Source organism: Engraulis encrasicolus, chromosome 12 (genome assembly GCF_034702125.1).
Source record: "Engraulis encrasicolus isolate BLACKSEA-1 chromosome 12, IST_EnEncr_1.0, whole genome shotgun sequence".
NCBI lineage: Eukaryota > Metazoa > Chordata > Actinopteri > Clupeiformes > Engraulidae > Engraulis > Engraulis encrasicolus.
In genome coordinates this window covers 32708586-32723028 of record NC_085868.1, presented here as the reverse complement: position 1 = coordinate 32723028, position 14443 = coordinate 32708586, and the positions used below count along the sequence as shown (strand labels likewise).

Genomic DNA, 14443 nt, shown 5'->3' with positions numbered 1-14443 from the left:
TGGCAAATGCAAATCAAAGGTGATTTTCTCGCTCTCAACTGGGATGTTGAATGGGGAACAATCCCCCAAAAGTTGTTGTTGCTATGCTGACAACGGGGAAACTTACGTAAATGTTTTCGGTAACACTTTACTTAAAGCCAACATTATAAGTGCATTTATAACAAATTATAACGCACATTATAATTACTTACAATGTATTGTGACTACACTCATAATGCTTCATGATGCTTTATATTAACAGTTATGAATAACTATGAATCTAGCTTATAATGCTTTATAAATCCAAGGGTGTCATGAGTGCTCATGACTGGCTATAAACTACAGGCTGCCTGATGGGGCTTATAGTACATTATGAGTACCTAAATCCCTCTATGCACAGACCTGGATGATAAACTGTCATAAGGGCTCATATGATGCTATAATGTTTCATGTGAGATCATAAGTCGTCACTGTGTGCTCTAAGTAAAGTGAAGTTCATATGGATGCATCTATAATGCACTGTATAATGCACATCTATAATGCATCATAATGTACTGTAAGCCCCATCAGGCAGCCTGTAGTTTATATCCTGTCATGAGCACTCATAATAAGCATTCATGGTTATGCATTACTGTTAACATAAAGCATCATGAAACATCATCGGTGTAGTCGTAATGCTTTGTTAGTAATTATAATGTGCATTATAATTAGTTATATATGAAGAGTTCAGATGCAAAACCCCCTAAGTGCCATTTCAGAAAATAATCTTAATTCATTTTTATTTAATACAGAGCTATCAAAATTGCATATTTTTTATTTTATTTATGTACTATAACTATTTATATGTATTATCAAGTACATGAATGTAAACCAAACCAACAACTGGGTTCTCTAAAACTATAGAAGTGCAGGTCTTCAGAAATGGAGTTAGGGGGTTTTGCATCTGAACTCTTCATATGCGCTCATAATGCACTATAGATATGGGCTTCATAGAAAGTGTTACCATGCTTTCTACACAGAGGCGGGGTGTCAGCAAAGGCCTGAGCGAGGCCACCAGCACAGGTCGAGGACGGGAGTTGCGGTAATGGAAAGGACCCAAAGTGACAAGTTGCAAAAGTGTATCAAGTATTTTCTTACTTTTTAAAGATATTTCTTGGAGTTTGCGAAGGAATATGTAGGAATCGAATCTGGGTTCCCGGCACAATACTACAGTGCACTAGCCCAATGAAGCCATGCTGCCCCCAAAGCACTCTTACTAATGTAATTACAACACTAGTAGATTTAGGATGTAAGAACCCAAAACGTAATAACTGCCCATAACGTAATAACTGCCCATAACGTAATAATTTGGGCGTAATAAAACCCATAACGTAATAACTTGCCCATAACGTAATAAAAATTCCTTACCCATAACGTAATAACGTTCTGCCCATAACGTAATAAGTTATTACGTTATGGGCAGGTTATTACATTATGGGCCTTACTCTAAAAAAAAGTGTTGATAATGTTTTCTCCACAGAGGCGTTGTGTCAGCAAGGGCCACAGCGAGGCCACAAGCACAGGTCGAGGACGGGAGTTGCGGTAATGGAAAGGACCCAAAGTGACAAGTTGCAAAAGTGTATCAAGTATTTTCTTACTTTTTAAAGATATTTCTTGGAGTTTGCGAAGGAATATGTAGGAATCGAATCTGGGTTCCCGGCACAATACTACAGTGCACTAGCCCAATGAAGCCATGCTGCCCCCAAAGCACTCTTACTAATGTAATTACAACACTACTAGATTTAGGATGTAAGAACCCAAAACGTAATAACTGCCCATAACGTAATAACTGCCCATAACGTAATAATTTGGGCGTAATAAAACCCATAACGTAATAACTTGCCCATAACGTAATAAAAATTCCTTACCCATAACGTAATAACGTTCTGCCCATAACGTAATAAGTTATTACGTTATGGGCAGGTTATTACATTATGGGCCTTACTCTAAAAAAAAGTGTTGATAATGTTTTCTCCACAGAGGCGTTGTGTCAGCAAGGGCCACAGCGAGGCCACAAGCACAGGTCGAGGACGGGAGTTACGGTAATGGAAAGGACCCAAAGTGACAAGTTGCAAAAGTGTATCAAGTATTTTCTTACTTTTTAAAGATATTTCTTGGAGTTTGCGAAGGAATATGTAGGAATCGAATCTGGGTTCCCGGCACAATACTACAGTGCACTAGCCCAATGAAGCCATGCTGCCCCCAAAGCACTCTTACTAATGTAATTACAACACTAGTAGATTTAGGATGTAAGAACCCAAAACGTAATAACTGCCCATAACGTAATAACTGCCCATAACGTAATAATTTGGGCGTAATAAAACCCATAACGTAATAACTTGCCCATAACGTAATAAAAATTCCTTACCCATAACGTAATAACGTTCTGCCCATAACGTAATAAGTTATTACGTTATGGGCAGGTTATTACATTATGGGCCTTACTCTAAAAAAAAGTGTTGATAATGTAATAACGATGCCCATAACGTAATAACTGCCAGTAATGTAATCATTTGGGCCCATTTGAAACATAAAAAAGCCAATAGCGTCAAATAGCAACAATGGTAAATGTGTAGCCAAGTGTTTTAAGTTAACATTAGCTAAGGTTGGTTGACAGGTATTGCTAACCATGCTAATAATACTAAATTGTTAACTATCTAAATTTTATTCAGTAAATAAAATGTAACTAGAAGCACTCAGAGAGCGCAGACTTCCGCCAAGGATGCTGCTTGATACATTTGACCATGTTACACCCTAAATCTTTCTGCCTTGTTTTAGTGCTGTTCTCGCAATTCAGTTTCTGGTCACTAGGGGGCGTCTAGATAGTGAAGAATCTTTTGAAAAGTCCTGGTTCCGGTTCGTGATCCGGATCACCACCAGAATTTAATCACTTGTTCCTTGGGTCATTACTAATAGCTCCACAAAGTTTCGTCCAAATCACTTGATTGGTTTTTGAGCCATCCTCCTGACAGTATCTTTAAAAAAGTCCTGGTTCCGGTTCGTGATCCGGATCACTTCTTCCTCAGGTCATTATCAACAAACCCACAAAGTTTTGTCCAAAAATGTTTAGTTTTTGAGTTATGCTGCTGACAAACAGACAGGAAAACAGACAGACAAACCAACGCGACCGAAAACATTACCTCCTTGTTGGAGGTAATTAGCTAATGTTGTTTTTATGCCCTGATGGAACAGACATCTAGGGGCTGTGACAATGTAGTTTAATGATAATATTAAACTACCAATTATGGTAATATTGCTTATTATGTTATGTTAATGTGATATAATTAAATATATATTTTTATATTGTTTCTAAACTGAAGCAGGTTAGCTGATATGATTACTATACAAACCTTGTATTGTAATCTTAAAAATGCTAATTATGGTACAAAATGAAATGATTAACTACGACTCTAGTCTTACTCAACAAAAGTAGGTTAACAAAGATACTAATAAGGTTAATTATTTTAAGATGTTTTTGGACTGTCTGTTAGGCTATTTCAGTTTTTTTAGCATTTTCTGTGGGAATGCAGTCTTGTTATAACTTGGGAAATTCCATGCTGCCTTGTCCAATAGTTCCAATGTGAAAGACCTCATGGAAACACTATACTTGTGTGCAGTTTGTACCATTGTACCAAATTAAATGAACTTCTGACAACATCTGAACATCAAATACTATCTTATTGTGATGCATTGTAAAATACATTTTACAATTTATTTGATTTATTTTTTTATTTTATTATTTATTTGAAATAGGCCTATATTTATATCCCCGAAACGCGGCGCGTCGGGGATGTAATGGTTTTGCATGCGCCGCCACCGCCACCGCCACCGCCGCCACCGCCGCCACCGCCGCCGCGTAAGGTCTTTCGTGTTAACGCGATAACTTTTGAACGGATGTTTGGATTTGTCCCAGATTTTTTGGGTGAATGCTCTAGGGCAGGTTCATGAACTGATTCGAGTTTGGAGGTCAACACTTTCAAGATGGCTGAATTCAAGATGGCCGAATTTTTGTTTGGCTCATAACTTCTGACCAGTCGGATGGATTTGTCCCAGATTTGGTGTGTTAATGCTCTAGGGTAGGTTCATGAACTGATTTGAGTTTGGAGGTCAACAGTTTCAAAATGGCAGAATTTTTATTTGGCCCATAACTTCTGACTGGGTGGATTGATTTGCCCGGTACTACCTTATTTTAACAGTTCACCATTTCAGTGAATCTACCACATTATTTAGGTACAGTGTAACAATATTTAATACAATGTAATACTAGTGTAATACCAGTGTAACAATATGCAATACCAGGTACAGTGTAATAACCAATGTACAATATTTAATACCATGTAATACTAGTGTAATACCAGTGTAACAATATACAATACCATGTAATACCACTTACACAAAAATACATGATGTAGTACAAAATTGGTACATGATGTTACACTGGTATTACATGGTATTAAATATTGTTACAATGGTTATTACACTGTACCTAATGTGGTATATTCACTGTAATAGTGAACCATTAAAACAGTGTTACCATTTGCCCCATTTTTTGCTTCATTTTCACAATAGTCATTTGGTTTTAAGCCTATGCACGTCATTGATCTATGTATAGATATTAAATATATTTCTTTAATATTTTGTATTTATCATATACGTTTATGAAAAGGTGGACGGGAGTGGTAGGAATGATGGGGGACTGGAAGCGTTGCGTTTCGGGGATATACCTTAAGCAGTCGAAGGCGACTGCACAGGCAGTCTAGTTTACATTTGAGATTGAAGTGGATTAAGAGAATAGATTCATTAGAATAGAGGGGGCTGTTTTCCAGCAGGGGCCATTTTACTATTTTGCTTGAAAATAAAAATAGAACACACTGAAAAGAGTCCTCACAGGAAGCACAAGAGTCCTCATAGGAAGCACAAGTCCCTTTTCAGTTTTTGTGGGTATATCAAACAGTTCGGTCCGGTTCGACGTATTCAGACCTAAAGGTCTTGGCCTTAGCTGAAGCTGCCTCCTTGTCTGATGGTGACTCTGCCTATGTCTCTGATGTTGATCCTGCCCCTGTGCCTGATGGTGACCCTGCCTCTGTCCCTGATGGTAACCCTGCCTCTGCCCCTGATGGTGACCCTGCCTCTGTTCCTGATGGTGACCCTGCCTCTGTCTCTGATGTTGATGATGCCTCTGCCCCTGGTGCTGAAAAACCCATGTGTCATGGAGCTCCCTATTAACCTTAAGAGGTTTTACAGAAAAGTATTGGTTTTGTCCTTGAACAAGATATGGCCATGCTTAGGGTGGTTCGGAGTAGTTTTCTGCCATGGTGCTGAAGCTGCCTCCTTGTCTGATGGTGACTCAGTCTATGTCCCTGATGTTGATCCTGCCTCTGCCCCTGATGGCAAAGCTTTAGCAGGACAGAATCTATTCAGCTTGAGTTGATAATAATAAACTCCAGCACTATTTCCAAACTTCCAAATGCTTAGTTTGGTGAATAGAGACCATATTTGTACTACTGTAGAAGTTTGGTGTCATGACAAGTTAATTTTCTGAGGTAGGTTTGGAGATGTATGTGAATGCCCAATAGCACTTAAGCCAAGCTATTCGGAATAGCCATACAATAACTCGGTAACTCTGCTAATGTTCGCCCAAGCCAGAAAACACTTTGGGTGGACTACTGGATGGATGTCACGGTTCAAATGGCATTAGGGTGAATCTACTCTGAACCATCGCTGTAGTGTCACACCTGATCCGTCAGCTATGCACCATGTTTAATAAAAAAAAATGTATGAGATGCTCTTGTGGAGAGCCTACTTGAAGGCGACTGTGGAGGTGACATATCAATAAGCATCATGAAGCTGTACAAGGCTGCTGGACGCAGCAGCCTTCTCAGCACACGACTGAAAGGCTTATTATGCGAGAACAGCCAATGGATGAAAGCGTGGATACTTCTTAGTCATGTAGGCTACGGAATTTACAAGATCAAGATACAAGATCAACGTCAGTATTACAGTATGTGGATGTTATTCTACCGTATGTTTATGTAGAGTATGCATATTTTGTTTGTTTACATTTTTTACATTTAAAAGTTTGAGTCAGAACAAAGCAAGATCACAGCACACTCCAACACTTCAGCCATGATATTTATGGAAAGTAATGCCAATTTTATGTTGAACTCATTTTACCTAATGTTTATGTTGAGGATGCTACAGTATGTGTGTGTGTTTTACATTTCAATATGATGAAAAGTATTCTGGTAAAATAGAATTTTATACAAAATAGCAGTCTGTCATTTTAATTAACATTATGTTTTGTATAACAAACAAAAGAAATTTAATTTCACTATTTGTGTAGTTCATGTATGAAATTTGCAGTTCAAATGTTTGCATTAAAGGAATTGAAATTTTGAATACTGTAGGCTATGTATTTGTCATTATTATAATAGCTAAAAACTTCGTAGTTAGACAATTGGATTGAACAGATAGGAAAGGCAGAGGATAAGGATAGATTGCATTCTCGCAGAAAATGCTGGAAGCGGGCTTGCCTTTTGGGGCAGAGATGAGAAAACAAAGCTAAAAGAAAATCCATCCACCCAGTCAGAAGTTATGGGCCAAACAATTCAGCCATCTTGGATTCAGCCATCTTGAAAGTGTTGTAGCTCTGCATTTTGGGGATATACTAAATGACATACATGGTATTTTAAGTTGGCTAAGGAACACTGCATATGATATAATTTTGAAAATCAACATGGGTCCGAGTGGGATTCGAACTCACAACCTCCATATCTGTAATCCAGGACCTTTGCCATTGATACTAAATGACATACATGGTATTTGAAGTTGGCTAAGGAACACTGCATATATAATTTTGAAAATCAAGATGGGTTCAAGTGGGATTCGAACTCCCAACCTCCATATCTCTAATCCAGCACCTTTGTCATTGATACTAAATGACATACATGGTATTTTTTAAATTGGATAAGGAACACTGCATATGATATAATTTTGAAATCCGAGTGGGATTCAAGCTCCCAACCTCCATATTGCAGGACTATTACCATTGGGCCAAGCAGCTGCCTATGAAAAGCATTACAGCAAGACAATATTACATTGCATTGAAGAGCTGAACAATAGACTTCTAGAACTACAGAGCAGTTGCTCGTTAAGAATAGAATGTTGAGAGAAAGTGACAGTTGAGATGGAACCCTATATTGGCTGCACCTGTTCTGATTGACTGAATGGCAGTTAGTATGGTGCTTGATGTATGGTAGCTTGATGTTGCTAAAAAAAACTAAAAGGAATTGGCACGTGTCCTGCTTACAGATCGGAGTCATACGTGTGATCTCTCTAACAGTCTCTGAATGAAGTTTATAGGTTAAACGGTTCAGTCACAAATAGACCTCTTGTGGGACATGCGCTGACCTCTTGAAAAAGGCACTTCAAGCCTCAATGGGAAAACCAATGTAAAAGCCCTGTCGTTTTTACACACCTGACATTTAAAAAGTAATGGGAGTTGGGAGATAAAACTTTGACAATTTGGAGACATCCCATAGAGTTCGCTAACAATTCGTCAACTAAACTTCTAGGTGAAAGTGTTGATGTTTAATGAACGAAAAAGCCTCCTACACTCTGATCTTTAGAGTGGCGGAACCTTGGTTCATGAAGGTTCTACCATTGTTTTCAATGGGGACCCAAACTTGCACAAAATCGCCAAAAAGCGGAAAAACGACAGGAGACACGGACACGCTATAGCAGAACAAATGATCTCCAAGCCGAGCCGGTTGTTTTAGTGTTTGAACGGTGTCTCTATCTGGAAAGGCCTAGGAGGAGATCCATTTTCTATTTTTACCGCCCTGCACAAGAGAATAAAGCAAGCAAGCAAGCATACACTTTACTTAGAGATTACTAGAATCTGGCCTTGCTCTGCAAGCCCGCTTAAATATCCAGTCACTGACGAAATATGAACAGTACAATAGTAAAGTGCATTGCAAATACTGAAGTCATCTGTGCGTTACTGGCAGTTATTACGTTATGGGCATCGTTATTACATTATCAAAGCTTTTTTTTAGTGTAAGGCCCATAACGTAATAACATGCCCATGACGTAATAACTTATTACGTTATGGGCAGAACGTTATTACGTTATGGGTAAGGAATTTTTATTACGTTATGGGCAAGTTATTACGTTATGGGTTTTATTACGCCCAAATTATTACGTTATGGGCAGTTATTACGTTATGGGCAGTTATTACGTTTTGGGTTCTTACAGGATGCTTACCAGTTATCCCTCAGTACCTAATAAGACACACTGTAAAGGGCCGTACACACTCGTCACTGCTAGTTACTTGCTCAGCGAATTAACTCAATAGAATGTCAGTGTGTTCCAGCGAGACTAGCAGGCGAGTAGGCGAGTACTGTACACAGCGATGAGATGTGGGCGGATACCGAGTTGAAAATATTTTATCTTTGAGCGAGGCGACTAAGCGAGTAACCAATTGGAATGCAGAGTTCTGTACTTCTCGCCTGTTCATTGGCAGTTAAAGCCGCGGGAACTTTCAGAGAACGTTCCATGATAGAGTGGCAAGTAGCGATGTGTGTGTACAATACAAGCGAGAAGCTAGTAAATAGCACCGATGTGTGTGTGCGGCCCTTAAGAGTACTTTTAATGTTACCTTATAAACCTCTGAAAAGTTGTCACCAAATACAGTCTACTGTAGATTGGCTAAGATACTGTAGTCCATATCTGTTGTGCACTCTGATTTTGCAAAGACTCCAAGTGTTGAATTAACATTTAACACGTACTGCAGTTGGAACCATCTACAGTACCATCCATTCACTATCCAAGAGTTCTAGCTGTAGTGACGTGAGATCAGGGGTGAAGTAGAGGGGTGAGCACAGGTGCGTAGCACGGGTATAAAATGTACAGCCGGTGTGCAGTACCGCTAAGAGAATCGGGTTCATTATGGCTGTAAACCCACATTTGTAAAAAGAAGTAAGGTGTGCTATTTCAGTAGAAAACACATACAACCACACTATGTCATTTGAGACAAGTGCCCTATGAAGAGACACCCAAAATAGTTGGATATAGATCTGTAGTGCACATGTTTATTTTGTTTGCATGTTTATTTGGTTTGTTTGCGGGTGGGTGGCACCAGTAAGATATGAAAACTACTTAGACCCAGGGCTTTGAACCGTTATTTTTTTCCAAACGTTCCGTTCCGAACAGAAACGGAATTATAACGTTTCCGGTTATGAGTTCCACCAATAAATTGACGTTCCCGAACCGGTTAGAACAAAAAAATATTGTTCCCGGAACGGTTAATTTCGTTCCTGTCAGCTGATTACTCCCCATAGGCCTAACTGACATTAATTAACCAAGAAAGACGGAAGTGCAAATGAGTCGGCCTACTTCCAAACTGTTTATTCAAGCGGATGAAAAGAATATCCTCCAGAATTTTGTCATTCAGGGACGACCTAAGTGGAGAATAAACCTCAATGATGAAAATGCGCGCTCCATGCTGACTTGGGTCACGGGGAGCGCTATGATGGACATTGTGAGTTTGTGCATATTTGAAGCGGCCATGGATGCCCAATAACGTTGAACATTCTCGGTGCGCTTTACACGTGCTTCTCTGCAATTTGATGCAATGAAAACCCTTTTGTATGACAGTGGTTTCTCTTATTTAAGATGTGGAGTGGAGACTTTGTAATCCACAGCTCTCTCTCCATTCAGTCAGAGAATGTCTGATGTCACACAGGACGTGAACCTCAGACGTCATGGTAACATGCACAGGAAAATAATTTCTTTTTTTCTTTTTTTTGAGGAACGGTATTAACCGGTAACCATTATTTTTAAATAAGTGTTTCCATTCCAGAACATAAAAAATAATAACATTTCTGGTTTCGTTTCTGTTCCCTGTAAAATACAAAAAGTTCCTGGTTTTCGTTTTCGTTCCTTGAACCGGTTCAAAGCCCTGCTTAGACCCCTGCGTGAGATTCATGTCCATCAGTGTCCCACAGGCAGGTACCATGGCTTGGAAATGATATACAATTCAAAGCTACATTTATTTACCCTGGTTCTCACGCAGATGGATGTTTCTCATGCAATTTTCGCTCAACAATTGTTTTATGCATGTATTAATTTCATGGATTATACAAACACATAGCAGATGACCAAGTATAAGTGCCATTTGACAGCTTTCAAATGGCAATATAATGGCAGAATGGATCACCCGTTCCTTTCCCTCTTTTCTTTCTTATTCACTTTGACAAGGCTTTAGACTGGCAGTTCACCGAATGGAATTCCCGTCCCTTGAGGGCATATGCACATAAATGCACACCATGTCTCTGCATTCTCAAAATGTTCCCTGAAGCTGCTCTCGCAGAACTCATGCGAATGCCTGGCATTAAAATGACTTTATTTTCTTATTCAAGTAAGAAAAGCGGGATCCCTTTTAGACCTCCGCAGTGCACATCCCTGCCTATTCATGCAGTCAAATTGTGGAGGTTAGATTTTTCTGAAAATAGCAAGTGTGGCAGAGAGAACCATGAATTACTGCTGTGACCTTGCTTAGTGATGGCTGATCATCTATTTCCTGTCGCAATACAGTATGCAAATGACATGGATAATAACAGCACAGAGCGCGGGATACATTTTATCCTCTTTTGAAAGTCGCTTTGGTTATAAAGCGTCTGCCAAATGCAATGTAATGTAATGTAATGTAATCTGCAATATGATATCCTGAGTAACAAAGTGACAGTTATGTATGGTTGTAATACAAAAAACATACAGTATAATACTATTTTGTTTAATGTAGCCATAGCCAGACAGTGTATTTTGTATACTTTTCTATAATGTATTTTCTATAATGTTTTCTTATGTTTTTTTTACATGAGGACAAGTAGAGTTCAATCACTCTTTTAAGGCATAGCCTGAATTTAATTCACAAACTATTTCCACAATATTTCCTTTTGCTGAGATTTTTTTTTGCTTACTCCAAAACCTTGTTAGACCAACTAATTATCAACATTCCCATCGATATCCAATTTTACCTCTCACCATAGATTAGCCCCCCAGATTACCCTGGTGGTCCAGACAATCAGGAGACATTGTGGAAATAGATTGTGAAGAATGTATAGGATTCAGGGTTTTAATTTAACAAAGTTTATTTTTTGAAGCTTATTTCACAGCGTGCACACCTACCTTCTTAAACTGCATATGAATGTAGTCGTCATAACCATGTGTATTGTAGTCATATGCAATGTGTTGTTCAGAGAACTTTACTGTTTTTATTTTCATTTTTTACCCAGCGGCAAGTAGAGGCCAATGACTCTTTCAAAACATTGCTTGAATTCTATCATGAATCCACAAACCACAGGTGCTTCCACCACGTAGCCTATTGTGCTAAGAATTGTTGTTTGTTTACACCAAAACCCTGTCGGACGGGGCTAGGACCCTAATTATCAACATCAGGGAAGGCGACAAGGGGGGGACAAAGGGGTCAGCTGTCCCAGGCCCAGGGAGATTGGGGGGGTGGCCATAATTGGGTCCTCATTACATTGAATGCATTGGGAGGGGCGCCCTTTCAGATTACTTTGTCCCGGGCCCAGCCAAAGCTTGTCAGCGGCCCGGATCAACATTCCCCTCATTATCCAATTTTGCCTCTCTCTGCCTCTCTCACTGACTACTACAGTACAGTAGCACCTGACCTACCTGAACTGGCACATAGAGTGGGCTCCAGCAGGTGACCCCGGTGATCCACACAGGCCAGGGCACGGTAGCGCCTCCCCTGCCCGCACTCCTTGACCTCCCCCTGGGGAGGAGGTCTCCAGCGCAGGACCCCATCCAGACCCTGCAGCCCTCCAGGGCGGGCGAGGTGCCAGCTGCTGCTGGTGGTGGTGGTGGTGGCGGCTAGGTCCGAGGCATCCGGGAGCAGGCACACGGACCAGGAGCCCTGGGTTCGGGCCTGGAACTCGGAGCAAGGGCACGGCTCTCGCTCCAGGAGTGGGTAGAGGGAGGGCTGCTGCTGGCAGCGCACACGCTTCTTGCTACGGCCTGATAATGATGGAGAGATGGAGAAGAAGGGTCAACAACATTGGCATTAAAAATGACTTTCTCTCTCTCTTTCTCTCTTTCTCTCTCTCTCTCGCTCTCTCTCACACACACACACATTCACACACTCATGCACCCACACAGTCTTTCGCTGCCATGCCCTCAAACGGAAAGTGTAGTGTTTCACCTGCCAGCAACACACACACACACACACACACACACACACACACACACACACACACACACACACACACACACACACACACACACACACACACACACACACACACACACACACACACACACACACACACACACACACACACACACACACACACACACACACACACACCTTTCAATTATTTATCTTTTGAGGAGAAAAAACAAAACACAATAATTTTTACTCTATTATAGGCTTCTACCCTATGATGAGATGTAATAAAAGAAATCTTGAATCTTGAATCTTAAAAACACCATGAATGCTTGCTGTTTGTATAACAAATGTCAGCAACATCCTTCACAACATCGACATTACAGAAAGTAAGAGGGAGATTAAGACTTTATTAACCCCTTAATGCAGAGCCCATGTTATAACCTTACTCTGGCCAAAATTGTAATGAGCAAGTTTTAATATGATACTTAAGGCTCTCTGTAATCTCATAGCAATGCTGTTATTTTGTTGTAGTACAGTCTTTTCAGCAATGAGCGAACGGGCCCGCCGGCGGGCCCAATAAAGTTACTGTACTCTACTCTACTCTACTCTACCAGAGACAGTCTAATAAAGAGACGGCACACTTCAGAAAGCGGCCATAGGTATGAACGGGTGCAATCCCCTACGCTAATATGGCGCGTGCTTGCACATATCCCACCTGTCCGGTAACAAGATCCAATTGCATGCTGAGGTGCGCTGTCAATTATCCAATCATCTCGCCGCCTCGACGCAACCTTTTACGACTGCTCAAAGTCAATCGGCATGCTCTGAGAATCTGCTTCAGCCGGTCGGTTGCTGATGACATGTGCGGTTCACATCGGGTAGCTACTCGCATGGAGTTGCAACAGAGTCCGCGGCCATTTGATCTCAGAGACCGTGTAGAAGAACGTACAGTATGATGTGACATTCCGTGCATGATTAATTTGAAATAGCATCCCAAATAGTAATACTGAAGCGTAGCCAAGATGGCCGCCGAGTGAAAGGACTTAAACTAAATGACTTTGACTCTACTCTACTGTACTTCAGCCATGGATGGAGGTGTAAGGACAGGTAGGGGTGGGGTTCACAGCTGCAACCATCTGATCTGACATAAGACCACCTCCCAAAGCATTGGACCTTGGGATCTTGGGGGGGAAAAGATCTTATCCTCTGCGAATCTCCAGCCCAAAAAAGATTAGGAACTCCTATCATGGAGAACTACTACAGATGGAAACTCTGTTCCAACTGCAGCTACTGTGGTCTGTTTACAGCTTACTGAGTGCGGCAAATCCAATTCAATGCCGTCCTTCACCTTGTGAGTTGATGTGCCAAACAATCTTGCCTGGGGAAGATTGCAGACCTCGCATCATGCCTCTTTCCTTCTTTCCCTCTCTCTCCCTCTCTCTCTCTCTGTCTCTCCCTCTGTGTCACACACATTTGTGTGAGGAAGATTACAGACCTCTCTCTCTCTCTCTCTCTATCTCTATCTCTCTCTGTGTGTACAAATGTACCCTTTTAACTAGTGTCACGATTCAAAATAAATGGGTGTTAAAGGGCCACAAGGTAGGATGATGTCATTTGCACGGTGCCCGTGGTATGCCTGTCTCAAAATCTACACCGTAATGAAAAAATGCTGTTCACATAAACTCGCTGTGAGACTGTTTTTCATCACAGAATGCCAGTAGTTGATACAAATCTGAATACGGTATGTAAAGCAATGTTTTCAAATGAAAAGTGTTTCCCATGACACTCGCTCGGGCCACGCTGTCAAAAGTTGCATGTGGGGTTTTCTAATAGCGGACCGTGGAAGTGGTCGCGAGAGCCATCGTTCACTTACTAATGACTCGCATAAGCATCGGCTGACTCGGGCCTGTAATAAATTACATTTTTAATCCTACCTAAAGCCCCTTTAAAAATCTAAAAATCTCTGTTTTTCACACACATGTAGTACATTTGTAGAACATACACAAACACGTCTCTCTAGCACTTTCTTTTTTTGTTTCATACACACACAAACTCTCTCTACCGCTCTTTCACACACACACACACACACACGCACACGCACATGCACACACACACACACACACACACACACACACACACACATTTAGCCTATTTATTTATTTATTTATTTATGTATTTATTTATTCATCTTGTTACTTATCCAACCAGGAACATTTTGTTTTGTTTTGTTTT

General features: G+C 40.6%; 1 protein-coding gene across 1 annotated transcript in view; it reads right to left on the bottom strand.

The window, feature by feature from the left end:
* LOC134459522 (thrombospondin type-1 domain-containing protein 7B-like) overlaps nt 1-14443 on the bottom strand; it is a 148939-nt gene that overhangs the window by 45875 nt on the left and 88621 nt on the right. Inside the window, exon 14 of the mRNA XM_063211885.1 lies at nt 11719-12060. Within this exon, the coding sequence (XP_063067955.1) occupies nt 11719-12060 (342 nt within the window). The remainder of the gene's footprint in view (nt 1-11718; nt 12061-14443) is intronic.